This window comes from Eptesicus fuscus, chromosome 12 (genome assembly GCF_027574615.1).
Source record: "Eptesicus fuscus isolate TK198812 chromosome 12, DD_ASM_mEF_20220401, whole genome shotgun sequence".
Taxonomy (NCBI): Eukaryota; Metazoa; Chordata; class Mammalia; order Chiroptera; family Vespertilionidae; genus Eptesicus; species Eptesicus fuscus.
Genome location: NC_072484.1, coordinates 82,997,523 through 83,013,859, shown reverse-complemented (window position 1 = coordinate 83,013,859; position 16,337 = coordinate 82,997,523). Strand labels below are relative to the sequence as shown.

Here is a 16,337-nt window from a genome sequence, read left to right as displayed (position 1 = left end):
GGCTGCTGTGAGGGTCCAACAAGACCATATATTTGAAAATTAGAGAGCACCACCCAAGCAGATGGCATGGCTCTCTAAACCTCAGTTTCCCCAGACGTTAAATGGGCCTAAGAATGTTATTTACTTCCTTCCCAGGGCTCTGGGGAGACTAGCCAGATACTGTGTGTGCGAGCTGTGAGAGGAGCCCTCTGGGCGGAGGGTGCCTGGCCAGGCGGACGCAGCTGCTCGCCGCACTCCCGCTGCCTGGCCCGCAGCCAGGGCGGGGTAGAAGTGGCTACTGCATTTGTTTGCAGAGTGGGCCAACTGCTTCCTGGGAGAGGCAGCATGAGCTGCCCCTCGGACCCCCGCCCTGGGTGGCCCCGAGATCAGGTGGGCAGCAGGGAAGGCAGGCCTCCTTCCTGGCCCAGGTACCATGCCCATGCAGGCCGACGAGCCCACCAGCCTAGCACCCAGGGCACACCATACGTCCAGGGCCCAGCACCCAGGGTACACCATACTTCCGGGGCCCAGCACCCAGGGCACACCATACGTCCGGGGCCCAGCACCCAGGGCACACCATACGTCCGGGGCCCAGCACCCAGGGCACACCATACTTCCGGGGCCCAGCACCCAGGGCACACCATACGTCCGGGGCCCAGCACCCAGGGCACACCATACTTCCGGGGCCCAGCACCCAGGGCACACCATACGTCCGGGGCCCAGCACCCAGGGCACACTATACGTCCAGGGCCCACAACATGCACTCATCTCTTTTAAAGTCAGAACCAGGAAATGAGCTTCTATGTTGAAAGGTGTTTTAATTAGCAATATGAACATATCTGCCTGTATACCGATGTAGCATACAGTTGTTATTTTAAGGAGCAAGGGCCTACAAAGGCGTAAATGCCCATGAAAGTCATAACGTTGCCTCGAGACCATGGTGTAGATATCACTCAAGGGTATTTTTCCATTGACTTTTGGAGAGAGTGGAACGGTGGGGGAGAGACACAGAGAGAGAGAAAGATCTATGTGAGGGAGATGCATCAGTCAGTTGTCTCCCACACATGCCCCACCAGGCCCGGGGAATGAGCCTGCAACCGAGGTACGTGATCTTGACCAGAATCGAACCTGGAACCCTTCAGTCCACAGGCTGACACTCTACCCACTGAGCCAAACCGGCCAGGGCCATGGTATAGGTTTTGTCCTCCCCGCTCAGTGCAGCTGGGACAAATCCCGGCATCAGCCCAACGTCGCAAACACAGGAGCAGCCGCAGCAACCGGCCGCTGTTTCCAGACATCGGTTCTGTCTCCGTAAAGCCCTTCTCGGCTCTGTTCTTGGGGTGCTGGGTGGCGGCCTCCACCATCTCTTCTCCGGCAGCGCCCAGAGGCACGCACACGGGCACCCTCCAGGAAGAGGGCTCCCTAAGGCCCGGATGCTGAACATGTTGCTGCCTGTATGTGGCCTCCTCCGGCATGTCCTTAGGAAAGGTTCCCGTGCAGTTTGCGTGTTGACTGATCTGTCTCCCTAGGAGGGTCTCCCCCACCTCCCACCCACCCGAGTTGCACATTCAGCAACGGATCCTTTTACAGAACAGCGTGGAACTTAGCAACATCGCTCCTCCCCTCACCCCACCGACATCCCTCGACTGGGGTGTTTCATCACGCTCCTCCTTTCACTGACTCGGGGGAGCACCAAGCAGCCGGCCATGGCGGTCTCAGGGGGCAGCTGGCCGCTCCGTCCGTCTGGCTGGCAGGACTGGCCGGCTCCCTGGGGACTGGCCGGAGGGGGGCGGCCAAGGACACGCTCACCTTCTGGGCTAGGGGAAGGGGCACGTGGCTGTCCGGCCGACTCTCCCACGGCCCGGCCTGCGGCTCTGGGTCGGCCATGTCTGTTTTCTCATTTGTAAAATGGGAATCAAAGGTGCTCATCGCCTCCATGGAACCGGCAGCGTCTGGAAGGCCCGAGGCCACTGGGGAGCCGTGGGGAGGAGGCCGTTCATACTCGGCAGCTCTCTCCCTTCGCTTTCTCAACCCCTTCTTCTTCTGCCGTCTCTGCCGTGGGACGAAGGCCCTTACATGTCATGTGTTTGAGCACATGTGTGTGTACTTTCTAGTTTATTCATTCAAAACAGGCTTCCCCTCCCTCCGCCAGACCCCGGTGCAAATCTAACCCGTCCTCAGAAGGACAGGTAACACGTGTCAGCAGAGGTGGCAGTGAAAGGCAGGATAGAGACATTGCCATTTGGATGGTATATTTCATCGTTTTCAGTAATTTAGAGCCTTCTGGAACCAGGACTAAACCACCCAGAAAAACCTCCTCTCTCTTTTGGTGAATACTTTTGGGTAAGATTTCCCCCTCCCCACCCTCTTGCTTAAACACCTTTTATTTTCACCACGGCTTTCTGCTCCTCCTTTGCATTTTGTAAAAAACCGCCTTGGGAAAATATCTCAAATGTTTAATTAAAATGTCTACCAACCTGGGGCCTGGGTAAGACTGTGCATTCTTTTTTTTTAAAAAAAAATTGATTTTTTAGAGCGAGAGGGAGAGGGAGAGAAACATTGACGAGAGAAATATCAATCGTCTGCCTCCTGCATGATCCCGGGGATCGAACCCCCCACTTGGGTATGTGCCCTGACCAGGAATCAAACCAGCGACCTCTCGGTTCACAGATGAAGCCCAGCCCGCTGAGCCACACCAGCCAGGGCCTAACCGGTGGCTCTGCTCAGTGTCATGGCACTCGGTGCTGGGCAGTGACCAATGTCAAGGTGCCCTCGCCAGCTCCTGGGCTGACCCGGCCGCCATCTGGGCCAGGTAACTGTAAAGGGGAGAGGCTCTGGTCGCCACCCAAGGAGGTGAAAGCCTGGCACCCTGTAGCCTGAACGAACCCCCAGGGGGGACGTGTTAGCAGGCGGTAGGGTCCCCAGTCTCGCCCTGGGAGGGGCTGTGCAAAACAAGGGCCGTGTCCCCACAGGAAAATAAACCACGGGGCCCCGTTGATGGAAGACTGACTGACCCCCCGGGACAGGAGAGCCACTTGCTGCTGACTCTCACTAGCCACTAGGCCCCAGTCTTCGTCTTAAAAAGTCACTGCCAAATGCACGGGGACATTCCGGGGAAGGGAGGTGTTGGGGTGGGCTGCTTAAAGAGGCAGCAAACCAGATCGCTGACGTACACGCCGTTTTCTGCAGGGCTGGCCGCCTCCTGCCCCCTTAGGCAGGCCACGGTTCCCGGAGTGGGGCCCTTGTCTCCTCCCCATGTTCTCCGAGGTCCCTCCTTCACAGTCTTCCCCAGGCTCCAGGCCCCAGGCCCCGCCCCTGCTCCCCGAGGAGGCCGAACGGTGGGGAACCTTCTCATCAGCTCACCGCCTGGGTAGAGGCGACACCAGCCGAGGCACAGACGCCTTTGGGAGAGATTTCCTTTGCTCAACTCACGAAGAACACAAACTCAGGGCGTTCTTGCTGTTTGGTGTCGTTTATTTTTTAAACCCACTTGTAGTTTGGGTTCAGCTGGAAAGCAGGACACACCGAGGGAGGGGAGGTGTTGCGTGAGCAGGATCCGCTGCAGCTTTGGCGAAGCCCAGGCCCCGCTCCAGGGCGGCAGGTCCCGCCGCGCCAGGCTCCCGCCGGCTCCCACGGGGCGGGCAGCCCTCTGCGCAACTGTCCTCGGTGGAGGAAAGCCGTCTCCTCTCGGGCCTGCACCCTCGCAGGCCTGGCCAGGGGCTGCCCAGCAGCTGGGAGTCAGGCCTCCCCGGGCCCCGAGAGCCTGCCATCCGAGGAGCCGGGCTGGTTTCCGAGGCCAGAGAAGACCGGGGCGTGGCGTCCGGGGCGGCCTCCAGGGGCTGCTCCTCGGGCGGCCTGGCCGTCGGGGCCCGCCCCCCGCAGCTGCCGAGGGCGCGATCAGTGGTACATTTCCCACACCCCCTCCCCATGCCCCCGGAGAAAAATAAAATAAAATAAAATAAAGATTAGAATAAATACCGATTCGGCCAACATTTACATTTACATGGATGGACAGGACGATCCCAAACCTTGAAGGTTTACAGATGGTTCAGGAAGGACGCACAGACGGAACTGGTTTGGAGGTGCACTCCTCACCGAGGACGGTGGGCCTCCCACCGTGTCCAGGGGGTGAGGAGCCTTCTCCGGGCCGCGGTCCCGGAGCTCAGGCAAAGCCACGCGGCCTAGGGGAGCAAGGCTGCGGCGGGGACGCTGCGGCGAGCAGGCTGGCTGCCCGAGAGGGGAACAGTGACGGCCTCGCCTTGACGGCGGGGGAGAGACGGACAGAATCCACACCGGCCGGGAAGCCGGACTTGGCCTCTGCAGCCGGGAGAGCCACGGGCCAGTGGGGAGAACCACGCAAGCCCTAGAAATGCAATACCCAGTTTGGCCCCTTCAAATACATTCCGAGGTCAACCTGGGTATGGCCTTCCGCACTCAGCAGAGGGGGCGTCTGTGGGGTGCCCACGCGGCCCCCCAGTTCCCGTCTGAATTGTCTCTCATGGGAAGCTGCTTCAGAGTCTCAGATTTTAGCCTTTAATGTTATTTCCTTAAAAAAATGATTCCTTTTTAAACGTTTTCCTTCCACGTCTGAACAAGGAGCAGCGACCTGTTTTTGAAAAACAGCTGAAATTGTTTTCCGGATTGGCCAGGAAGCGCTTTCAAGCAACGGGATAAACTAGGCAAACCACGTCTGGAGCCACCGTGACACGACACGTAATTAAAAATATATTTATATATGTATACATCTTCATAGCTCACGTCACACTCGGGTCCTAACAGGCAGGGGGGGTGGCCCTCGGGCAGGACCGCCGGGAGGGCGCCGAGGAGGAGGGGCACGAGGCCCGCAGTGCCCACGGCGCCCCCCGTCCCGGCTTTCCCCGGAACACCAGCTCCTGCACGCATGGTATCTGGGGCCTGCATGAAGCTTGCTCTCTGAGCCGGGGTGGAGGTGGGGGACCCCACTCCCCTGCCTTCTAGACTCGCAGCCCCACTCCTCGGCCTCTCCCTTCCTCCTGTTTTATTCTCGGCAGATGCACCCACACGCATACCCATGTGCACACACACGTCTGCACGCACACACCCACACACACATGCACATACACTTGAAGGAAGCAGGACCCATTTCAGCACAGGTGTGTCTGAGGCCTGGCAGGAGCGTCCTCCAGATCCTGACTCCCCCCGTGTCCTCTCTGAGCCCGACATCAGCCCAGTTCTTCCCCCGAGGCCTCCTGGGGGCCTCTGGCGTCCCGGCCCGGCCCAGGATGGGCTAAAGGTGCGGGCTGAGGCGGAGAGGCGGGAGGAGGAGTGGGAGGAAGCTTGGGAAGCAGGAGAAGGCCAAGGCTGGGCCACGAGGGTGCGGGCTCCTTGACAGAGGCACCTGGCCTGCTCCAGGTAAGCCTCTGCCCCCACAGGCGCTTTTTTGGGGACTCGCACAAGCTCCCATCCCGGCTGGAAGGCAGGTTGCAGCTGGTGGGAACGCCAGCGAGAACTGGGGAACCTGCCCCCCCCGCCCCCCTCCCGGCTTGCCTGCTTTCCCAGACTCGGGGTCGGCCAGAGGGAGCCTCCTCCAGCCCTCACCTCGTGCCAGCCCGACTGGACCGGGCAGCCAAGGCCGCCTCCAGGGACCCAGAGTGGCTGGCCTCGGCAAAGGAGTAAATAAGGAAGCTGCTGGGCTGAGGTCATTTTCTGGGGCTCATCACAGTGTGAGCTCCGGACCCTGGAGGTGTGTGTGGGGGGAGCTGTGCAGGTGCCAGCGACGACAGCCCAGAGCCCGATCCCCGTCTCCCTCCGCAGAGGAAGCTCCCAGGACCCAACTCCTGCAGGAGCCCTGCCTTGCTCGCAGCCTGGCACCCCTGCCCGGTCACCTGACTGTCCTGCTCGTGACTCAGTGAGCAGCCTCCTGGGCACGGGGACCTGGGCTGTGGGAGGGCTGGGACCTGGGCCCTGCCTGGGATGAGGTTAGGGCAGTCGCACAGCCCATGCAGTTAAAACTCTGAGCCCCCCGCCCCCCGCCACACACCCAGAGGTTGGGACAGGACCTGTGTGGGGGGCAGGAAACATCCCCGAGCGTTTTGGTTTTGTTTGCCAGCCTGTGCTGAGCCTGGGTCACCGCCAGGCCCAGGGCCTTGCACCCCAGCGTGAGGTGTCAGCCCTGTGAGAGCAGCGGGAATAGGAGAAGGGAGGTGCCCAGGTTCTGGCGGGACCCCCCCACGGGCAGACGTTTCCAATCACCCTAATTGGCGACTGGCACGCTGTCTGTGGCTAGGAGCCTGCAGCCACAGGGGGTGGGGGTGATGTCCCACTAATCAGGGGGCCTCCTGTGGGATCACATCAGCGGCTCTTTCATTGAGAGAGGAGACTTCAAAGCAGCTGACTTTTGAAAAATGTAACACAATGAAACAAAAGAGTGCAAGTAGAGCGACAAACCCCAGCTCCCGCCTGCCCCCAGCCCGGCCCGAGGCGTGGGGTCTGGAAGAAGGACTTGGAAGCTGGAGTGGGGGGCGGAGCGCGGAGGCTGGAAGAGAAGGGATGACTCTGTCCCCAGCTCAACCGTGCGGACAAAGGCCGTGCATGACGGGCGGCTGGTGGGGACCGTGTCTGCCTTTGTCCTCCGGGACATCTGCTACACGCCGCCTGCTGCCAGTTGGCGACGGCGGCTGACAGCGTGCGGGAACAATGCACGCCGCTCCGACCCACTTTCCAGCCTCTGAGGTCCTTCCTGACCCACGCGGTGCCCTGGTGCGCCGGCTGCCCGCTGGAGGAGGAGTCGGGAGATGAAACCCCTGCACAAAGGCCCTCGGGCTCCTTGCTGGGAGGGGCAGGAGGAGCGGGAGTGAGGGGGGAGGGCCGGCCGCCGTGAAAAAGCAGCAAGCTCCCCTGACTGTGCCGCTGCCGCATGCTGGGGCTGGGGCTCGGATGGGGGGCATCCTGGGCTCCGATCCCTTCCCGCCAGGCTCCAGACGGGCCTCCGGCGCGGCCCGCCTTCCTCCCGTTGGTTTCTTTCTCCAGGGCCACCCCTGTCCGCCTGCCTGTCCATCTGGCCTGCGCACCGGGGCCCAGCTGCCTGCGGGCCGCCCGCCAGGCCCCTGGCTGTCAGGCTGTCAGTTTCTGGATGGTTCTGTTGTAGTACTGCGTGATGGGGGGCGTCAGGGGGTTCCAGCTGTTGGCGTGGAGCTCGATGACCTCCAGGAGCAGCGACCGGGTCAGCATCGACTCCGAGGGGCACAGCATCTTGTCTCGGGCACTGGCCAGGAGCTCGGTCATCATCTCGGGCAGCTGCTCCTCCAGCAGCCGGCCCGTGCTCTGCAGCTGTGGGCAGAGAAGGGGGGCGGTTAGGACAGGACGTGGTCCCGACCCGCCCTGGGTGGGTGAGCTGGGGCAGGGACAAGAACTAGCTGGATTATCTCAGGAAGGTGCAGGCCAGGCCTCTGGGACACGGGGAGGGCGGAGTGCGGACACAGCCAACTGCGGGAGCCCACATTTAACCACCAATCTGTTGGCAGAAGGAAGAGGCACTGGAATACTGCCTGCTGCCCAGGGCTGAGAAGAGCCCTTACCAGGAGCACAACACGTCTCCCTTCCACCCCAGAGCTCTCCTCCTACAGGAAGCCTTCCCCGACTGCCGCCCGCACCCTCGCTGGCTGTGACCCGCTCCCTTCACAGGCCACCAGGCTGCACCGGGTTAATTTTCACTTGCCGGGCTGTCTCTCTGGAAACGAGCTGAGTCACTGTTACCTGTGTGTGTCCATGCGGAACCTGAGAGCGGAGAGCAGGATGTCTCCTATTTCCCTGCTCCCTCTCGCTGCCCCTGCCACCTCCCCACCCGCAGCACTGCCCTCTGCCCACACCAGGGACACGAGGGAAGGGAAACACAAATGGGCAGAAGGCCAGCCAGAGGGCCCCCCCTCCAGAGAGAGGCCCCCAATGACCTAGGAGCCCCAACCTTCTGAGCCGTGCACCCCCGGCCAGCAGCCCCTGCCGGTTCTCTCCATAGAACCTCAACCGCCACCTCTGCCCCACCCCCAGCCTCATCCCACGCAGAGTGCAAGCTTCTACCTCCTTCACAGAAGCTTTCTGAACCTCGTGGGCCCACCCCGACCGCTCTCCCTGGACTCTGCCGGGGGGCGTGCCCTGTACCCACACTTATTTTCCCCATTGCCCATCCAGCGGTGTGTGCGTGCGTGTGTGTGTGTGTGTGTGTGTGTGCGTGTGTGTGAGATCTAGCCTCCCCACACCGGAAGCTGTCTGCGGGCAGGGCACATGCCTTCTCCTTCTCCCCGCTCTCCCTGTAGTCCCCAGCTGGAGCCCGACAATGACCGGTGACTGTCCCGACACCTAAGGCTGCGGTCCGGGCTCCTGCACGCCAGCCTCCGCGATTCTCGGGAGCAGCCCTGGCAGCGGGCAGGAGCCCCTGGGGGGTGAGCTCAGCCAGCCTGGCGCGTCCCGGTGGCAGGATGGACGCCCCCCTCACCGTGCTCCGCTCTGAATGGCTCTGGGCTGTCTCCCGAGGGCAAAGGTCTGTCCCCGTGACGAGGCCAGAGCCCAGGGTCTGCGGACAGATCCCAGAGGGAGAGTTTCCCCGAGCCGTGGCCACACCTCGGGGACGGGCCTGGCCCCTCCCGAGGGCTGTCCTTCGACACGGGGATGCAAGCCTCAGGCGCCTTCCCCCAACTCCTCAGCACCAAGGCCCAGGGTGGTATCGGGGTCAGGGTCACCCGGAATCTCTTACGTGGTCACTTGTGTGGTGTGCCTGGTGCGAGGAGGGGGCGGCCTTGGGGACGGGGGGAGGGACAGTGCCAGCCTCGGTGGGACCCTCTCCGTGGCCAGCAGTTCTCCGCCCCTCCGGCCCGTGGTGGGCAGGCTCCCCGTGAACATTCACACTCCGCACAGGAAGCCGCGCCCCACCAGCCCGCACCCTCGCTGCTTACCTCCATGGAGCAGCACAGCACGGCGTCCTCCTTCACGTCCTGGGACTGCAGGAGCTGCAGGGGGCGAGACCACCTCAGTGCGTGCTGCCGAAGCCAGCACCAGGGACCACGGCTCAGGGGCCAGCTCCAGTCCCCTGCAGCCGGGCCCCCTCCCAGCCCGGGGCAGCCGGAGTGAGCATCTCCAAGGGTCAGAGGGCACCAGGAAACCGCTGCTGTGGACACAGCCTGGCGCCCCGGCCAGCTCAGAGGCCACGGCAAAGCAAGGCACAGGCGGGCTTGAAGAGGCAGCAAGGATGCCGGGATCACTGGCAGCTACACCTGGTCAGTGAGAATCCTCAGAGAGATGAAATTAGCTTAAAGGCTTCCCGATTGGGGAGCGGGGGCTGGGCCGTGGTCTCGGGTGCTCCTGGGCCCCGGCTACGGGAGGACTTCTGACAAACCACAGCCCCCCCCGGCTTCCCCAAGGCTGGATCTGCTTCCTGGCCAAGGCCACGGCCGGCAGCCCAGCACTGGACCTGGCCACGCCCCCCCCCCCCCCCCAGGCTTCCCTCTACTACTGCCTCGTCTCTTCTCTCAATCTCTCTCTTCCGCTTTTCTAATTGATGTAGAATTCAGATAACACCAGATTCACCATTTTTCAGTATACAACCCAGTGACTCAGCATCTTCATCAAGTTCCGCAGCCATCCCCACTAAGTCCAGAATCTCTTCATCGCCCCCAAAAGAAACCCGTGCCCATTAGCAGTCAGTCCCCTGACCCCCGTCCCCTGGCAACCGCTAAGCTCCTTGGTCTCTGTGGATCTGCCTGTTCTGGACATTTCGGGTAAACGGGCTCATGCGAGAGAGTAGTCTCCTGTGGGCGGCTTCCACTTGGCGTCACGCTGTGGAAGTTCATCCGCGCTGGGGGAACCTTGAGGACACTGTGTCCGTGAAGCAAGCCAGTCACAGAAGAACAACTACCGCAGGGTCCCACCGCCAGGAGGTGTCACGTTCACGGAGACAGGAAGGGGCCTGGTGGGTGCCAGGGGCTGGCGGGAGGAGCAATGGGAGTTGCTGTGTGATGGGCACAGGGCTTCAGGTTGGGAGATGAAAAAGCCCTGGAGGCGGGTGGTGGTGATGGCTGCCTAACAATATCAACGTGCCCCATGCCCCTGAACGGTACACGTAAGAACGGCTAACACGACCCATCTTACGTTACGTGTATTTTACCACGACAAGAAAGCGTTTTAAGAAGGTGGTGGCAGGCGCAGGCACTCTGTGGGTGGGCAGGCCGCCCTGTCCTCTGCCATCACTCTGGGGAAGAAAAGCCGTCCATCCGATGGGGAAGGCAGGGCTGCCCGCCCTGGGGGTTGAGGACCCTGGGGTGGGGGAAGGAGCAGCCTACTTGTCCAAGTCTCTGGCACCGAGAGGGGTGTGGGCGGGCTGGGGCAGGCCAGCCACCCTCGCCCTCCAACAGCGAGATGTGTTTCTTGGACGGGAATCCAAGGCAATTGTGCGAGCCCACACAGTGTTTGTTCGGAAGCTAATGCATTCCTGTCCTATTGTCTCTGCTGGAGACTTGTTGTGGGCACACCCATCACATCCTCCCTCGGGGAGAGGCCAAGGTGCTTGGAGTCAGGCTGTGGGAGGCCCGACAGCAACGGGGGAGAAAGGCGGCCTAGTGGGAGCATCCCAGCGTCCCCGACGGAAGGTCCACAGGGCATGGGCGTGCTGCCCAAGGCATGCCCAGGATGGAGCCGGGCTGGTTGCTTGGGATGCCACCCCGTGGAGAGGGAAAGAGGGTGCTGACGGAAGGACCCATGGGGCTGCCTTCGTGTGTGGGAGGCAAGGGAGCGCTAGAGACGACAGCTTCTTCTCTCACCGGTGAGGAGTGCGTGCTGACCTGAGGCAGGTGGGCGAGCCCGCCCTGACCACGCAGCCCACCAGCAGCATGACTTCAGCCTTCAGAACCAGTCCAAGCAGCCAGCACAGCCACAGTCAACGCGCGGCTCGGCCTGCTGCCTCTTTGGGGGTATCCCGGGGGGGGGGGGGGGGTGGGCTGGGGCAGCAACAAAGGCGCGAAAGTGAGGAGATTTCAGAGTGCATGTCATTGGCCGCTTTCTGGGGGACAATCCAGAGTTCTGATTGGCTGGCCGAGTCTGCAGAAGGGCCAAGGCTGAGGCAGGACGAGCTGAGAGTGTGGAAGAAGTCACAGGAAGAGGAGAGGGAAGGAAGGGACGGGAGTGGGAGGGGGAGGACTGCACTGGCCCAGGAGGCCAGAGCCATGGGCAGCAAGGCTGATGGAGAGAAAGGGGAGGGAGGATAATGCGGCAGAGGCAAAGGAGATGCCCGACGCATGGCACGCGGTTTGGCGCGGGGCTGGGGTGGGAGCTGCACAGGGCCACCTGCCTCTCAGGAGCGCCCTCACGTAAGAGCCGGGCCCCTCCCCCCGTCCCCTGATGGACCTGGATCAGCGTCTACAGCTAAACCTAGAGGAACCGAACCGATACCGGGCTTGAGTCGGCAAGAAGAGGGCCCAGAGGGCCGGGCTCTTCAGGAGGCGGAGAAGTAGGCAGCCTCGCTGAACGAGGCTGTCGTCACAGAGCGCAGCAGGCTCCGAGTCAGCAGACCCGCTGCTCACCGACAGGGGCCCGGCATGCCACTGAGTCGCCCCGCACCTCAGCCTCCTCGCTTGAGAATGGGGATAATACCTGCCTAGAACTGTTTTGAGAATCTATTGAGATAATGTATGTGAAAGAGCTTTGAAGAGTACAAAGCTTGATTCAAATACAAGGTGTGATTATTGTTATTAAATGTGTATCTTCCTAAGCACGGATCTTCCCCGAAGGTCTTGCCGCGCTTTGTACGCACCAACCCGCGCACCCCCGTGACTCGTGCAGAGACAGGGGAGGCCACAGGCACTGCTATCTCTACTTAATCACGCGGCGAGTGCGAGGCTCAGCAGTTAAGTGTCTTGAACAAGCCGGACAGACAGCAAGTCTGAGGAGATCTAAAAGGTGCACAGAAGTCCTGGGTCAGCATCCTCTTTCTTGGAGAATTATTTTCGTTTCTCCCACATTAGCTAATTCCTATTTTCCTGGTTGGAGCTCGTAAGTCTTAATTGTGTTGACTGCTGACAATAATCAACCTGGGTCTTCAAAAAAGTGAACTGATTTTTAACCTATTTTGTGTCTGCACGGGCCACTATCTCTCTATCCATTCACCATTTATCCACCTACCCATCTGTACACCCACATACTCACCAAGTTATTCATCCACCTTTTCACCTACCCATGCAACCATTTGTCCACCAATGCATCCACTTATCTGCCCATCCTTCTGTCTACCCCCACATCATATATCCAACCTTCCACCCCCCATCCATTCTTTTAAAAAAACACACATTTTATTTATTGATTTATTTTAGAGAGAGAGAGGAGAGCAACATCAATTTGTTGTTCCACTTATTTACGCATTCACTGGCTGATCCTTGTATGTGCTCTGACCGGGGATCGAACCTGCAACTTTGGTGTATTAGGACAATGCTCTAACCAACTGTCTATCCATTCACATACTTCATCCATCCATCCTTCCAACAACATTTACGCAACACCTACTATGTGCTAAATACTGTATAAGTACAGGGATTAACAAGACTAGAAGACTTGCAACTTATAGTCTAGTAGGGGGAAATCAAGAGCGTGTGCTAGGCATGTGGCGTTGGAACACAGGAGGGCTGCTGGTGGTGGAGAACACGCCAGGCATAAGGCATAAGAAGCAACATATGGCATCTGCACAAAAGCTAAAAATGTGGACTAGCAGAGTGCACTGGTGAATAACAAGTATTTCAAGATGCTGAGATATACGGTGCTGCGGGGAGAGAGAACATGATGGTAAAGAAAGCAAGGGCCACATCCTAAAAGGCTCTAGATGCCGTGCTACTAGTTTGAATTTCATCCTAAGGGACTAGAGAGCCACTGGAAGATTTTAAACCGGAGAGTAGGAAGATAATATTTGCATTCTCAAAACATCCTTTCCTGCACAGCATGGAGAACAGACTGGAGCTGGTAGGGTGGAGGTGGGACTGGCGGCAAGGAGACCAGTAAGGCTGCTGCGATGAGAAATTATGAATTGATGCTTGGATTGAGGCAGGCGCAATGGGAGGAGATGTCTTTAGGGGGCAGAAGCGAGGGTGAGGACAAGGACGGTCTTGAAGATGGACAGCCCCCAGGTTTAGGGCTCGGTCAACTGGATAAATGGTGGTGCCACCAAGGATGCTAGGAAGGCAGGAGGCGCTGGTTTGGAGGAGTGCCGATAAACTCGGTGTCAGAAATATTGAGTCTCTGGTCCTCAAGGGTATCAGGGAAGGTGGCTAGTGGGACGCTGTGTTTGTGATCATCAGTGCCCAGGCGTTAGTCAAGGCCATGGATGTGAGTGAGATGTCCTGGGGGAGACAGAATACATGGGAAGAGAAGAGGAGGAAGGCTCCAAACCGGGAAAGAGCTACATCTAAAGGGTGGGAGAGGAGGAGGAACCCCCAGAGGTGGAGGAGGACCGTCAGGAAGCTCAGGGGAACAGGAAGAAGTGATGTCACAGAAACCAAGGAAGTCCTAAGAAGGACAAGGTCAGCAGTGACAAATTCTCAGAGAGGTCAAGGGAGATGGAGAATGACCAGGGCTCTCTGGATATGGCGATGAGGAGACCCCGGGTGACCTTTGCCATGAGGATGACAGTGCAGGGGGAGGGGCAGGTGGAACCCTGGGTGAGGTGGGGTTGGAGGGCGAGGGCGGTCAGCAAATGGAGACTGAACGAGTCCACCATTTCTTTCTTTTTCTTTGGGGTTTCTGTTCTTTCTTCTCTGTTTCTCCCTCTCTTGTTCTTTCTTTTTTGGGGAACTTGGCTAAGGAAGAGAAGAGGGTGAGATGCCGGGAGAAAGACTGGCCAAGGGTCCAGGGGAGTGGTGGTTAAAGCGGAGACACTGAGCAAGTTTGAAGGCTAGAGGCAGAGACGAGGGGGCAGAACGCCGGAGAGAGGGGGTTACTCAGAGAGGGGAGGCCCCTGGCATGGCCAGGAGGGGCTGTGAACACGGCACATGTGTAACGCTCGGGCGGCGCAGCCTGCAGCCGAACAACAGAATTAGTGTCGCTTTACGTTCATTATGACCATCGCTCCGTGCCGGCCTGCATTTCAGACGTCCCAGGAGAGGGAAATCCGCCCCAAATGCCACTTTTCCACTAGCCTAATAGGCCCCAGTGCGGTGGCCATGGTCAGATGTCAAGGAAATTCATGGCTGTGACCTGGACTTGGGTCCAAGCTGTGCCCTGTGGCCTGGCTGCCAGCCCTCCTCACTAGGGCGGGCAGGCGGGCAGGCACCCTGACTGCGGACCAGGCGCCCCGGCGGCAATAATTAGCCTCCTTCCTGCCGAGCTTGCAAACCGCCGCGTACAAAGTGGCCACAGTAAATGTCACATGGGGGAATGCTTCAGCCCACAGCTGGCCCCGGGGGGGAGTGGGGGGAGGGCCGGGTGGTGGAAACGTAATCCGGGGATCAGAGAAGACACTGAATCCTGCCGATACCGGAGCCAGAGGACGGGCCCCGGCTCCAGCGGCTCTTCTGCGGGGCCAAGCCCTGGCCCGTGGCCTGGACAGGAGGCCAGTTCTGTTCACGGAGTCCCCACGGCCGTGAGCGCCCAGGACCCTGGGTCGGGTCTGAAGCCCCGGGGCCGTTGTCGTGACCACTGTCAACACCTCCCGGCCTCCCCTGGGGAAGTCTTCCGGGAGCCGCGTGTCCCGTCTGGGCTCGCGCTGTGCCCCAGTGCCCAGTGTGCGCGAGCCTCTCCCGGAGGGCGAGCAGAGCACGCCCGAGGCAGCCCTGAGGCCTTACCTGTGGCTCGGGGTCTCCTGCCCAGCTGGTGTGGCTCAGTGGTTGAGTGTCAACCTATGAACCAGGAGTTATGGTTCGATTCCCAGTCAGGGCACATGCCCGGGTTGCATGCTGGATCCCCAGGAGGGGGTGTGCAGGAGGCAGCCAGTCAATGATTCTCTCTCATCATTGACGTTTCTCTCTCTCTCTCTCTCCCTCTCCCTTCCTCTCTGAAATCATTAAATAATTTTTTTAAAAAAAGAGTGGTCTCAAAAAAAAAAAAAAAAAAAAGAGTGGTCTCCTGAGGACTGACATTCTGAGTGTTTGCTGTAGCTCGTGTGCACACTTCAAGATCCGTGTCACCCTTCTACCAGTTCATCTGAGTCAGACGCCACTGTAGGGTCTTCACGCCACAGCTGCAGGCGTAAGGGCGGAGGAACATGACTTCCACAAGGACACACGGGAAAGAAAAACCAGGAGTGGAACCCAGGTCTCACCTGCCTCCACAGTCAGATGACAGGACCACTGCCTCACGAGGGAGGCCCACATCAACAAGGCCAGTGGGGAGAGGACAGAAAAAGGCGGGTGACCACACACCCTAGATTGCCTGGGATGAATCTGGTTTTCACTCCTCATCCCAAAGTGATCAGGACTAGGGTTCCTTTTGCTCCCCAAAGTGGCATTTATGTAGTCACCTCGACAAGGGGAGGGGCGGTGAGGGGGTTGGGAGACCTTACCCCAGGTACCATCTGACCCGTCGGTAGGCCTCCAGCCTGGTCCACCTCCCCTCCGTCTGCCGCAGGGGCCCCATTTATGCAGTGGGTTAGTGCTCTTGCCTCTCTGCTGGGTTTAGCGGGTGGGGTGGGAGGGCTCTGAAGGTGACAAAGCAGCCCTACTAGGATCCTGGCGAGAGGTGGTCAACATGGCAGGAGACCTTGACACCTGCCGCCAAGCCTGGCGTGAGCCTGAGCGTTAACTGCTCCCCAGGGACGGGAGCCAGGGACAGGACGGTTACGGTACTGGGCACACTGTCCGTTGCTCTCGGCTGCAGCAGCGGGGCCCGGGGGAGAGCAGCTATTTTCTAAGCTTCCCTGGGGAGCTCGGCCAGCGGGACCAGCCCGGAGGCACTGGGTGTCGGGGGGCACCTGGGACCAGCAGCCCCCTCACAGCACCCTCTGGGCACCCCTCTGAAGGAATGACTGCATTCTGTGTCTGACTCAGCACAAAACAGCTCCCCGAGACAGGGGAGGGCTTTGGGCTGGCTGGGAGCCAGACCTGGGGCGCAGGTGGTGGGCAGATGGCCCACAACAGGCAGTTTCTGAACTCACAGGTCACTGGGCTGGGACCCTCGGCGGGCACAAGGAGAGGGCAGGGCAGGGGAGGGGGCCCCAGGCTGCCATCTGCTCTTACAGGTGCCGCCCCCCACCCCTGGTCCCCGGTCCCACCCCCTGGCCTCCCCACCTCCGCCCACCTGAGTCCTGGACTTGACCTTGCTGGTGTGGGGGAGGGTGTGATAAGCGTCTTGGTGGAGGGAGCTAGCTGCCTGCGAAGGCATTTTCCGCTCTCTAAAGTAAACAATCAAACAGGAAA

At 60.0% G+C, this 16,337-nt stretch overlaps 1 protein-coding gene across 1 annotated transcript in view; it reads right to left on the bottom strand.

Annotated features, from left to right (window-relative positions):
- Nucleotides 1-7,071: 7,071 nt before the first annotated feature.
- Nucleotides 7,072-16,337, bottom strand: part of CTIF (cap binding complex dependent translation initiation factor) — a 232,976-nt gene continuing 223,710 nt past the window's right edge. The window contains exons 12-13 of the mRNA XM_028155629.2: nucleotides 8,907-8,960; nucleotides 7,072-7,287 (exon numbers count right to left, since the gene is read on the bottom strand). Coding sequence (XP_028011430.2) covers nucleotides 7,072-7,287; nucleotides 8,907-8,960 — 270 coding nt within the window. The remainder of the gene's footprint in view (nucleotides 7,288-8,906; nucleotides 8,961-16,337) is intronic.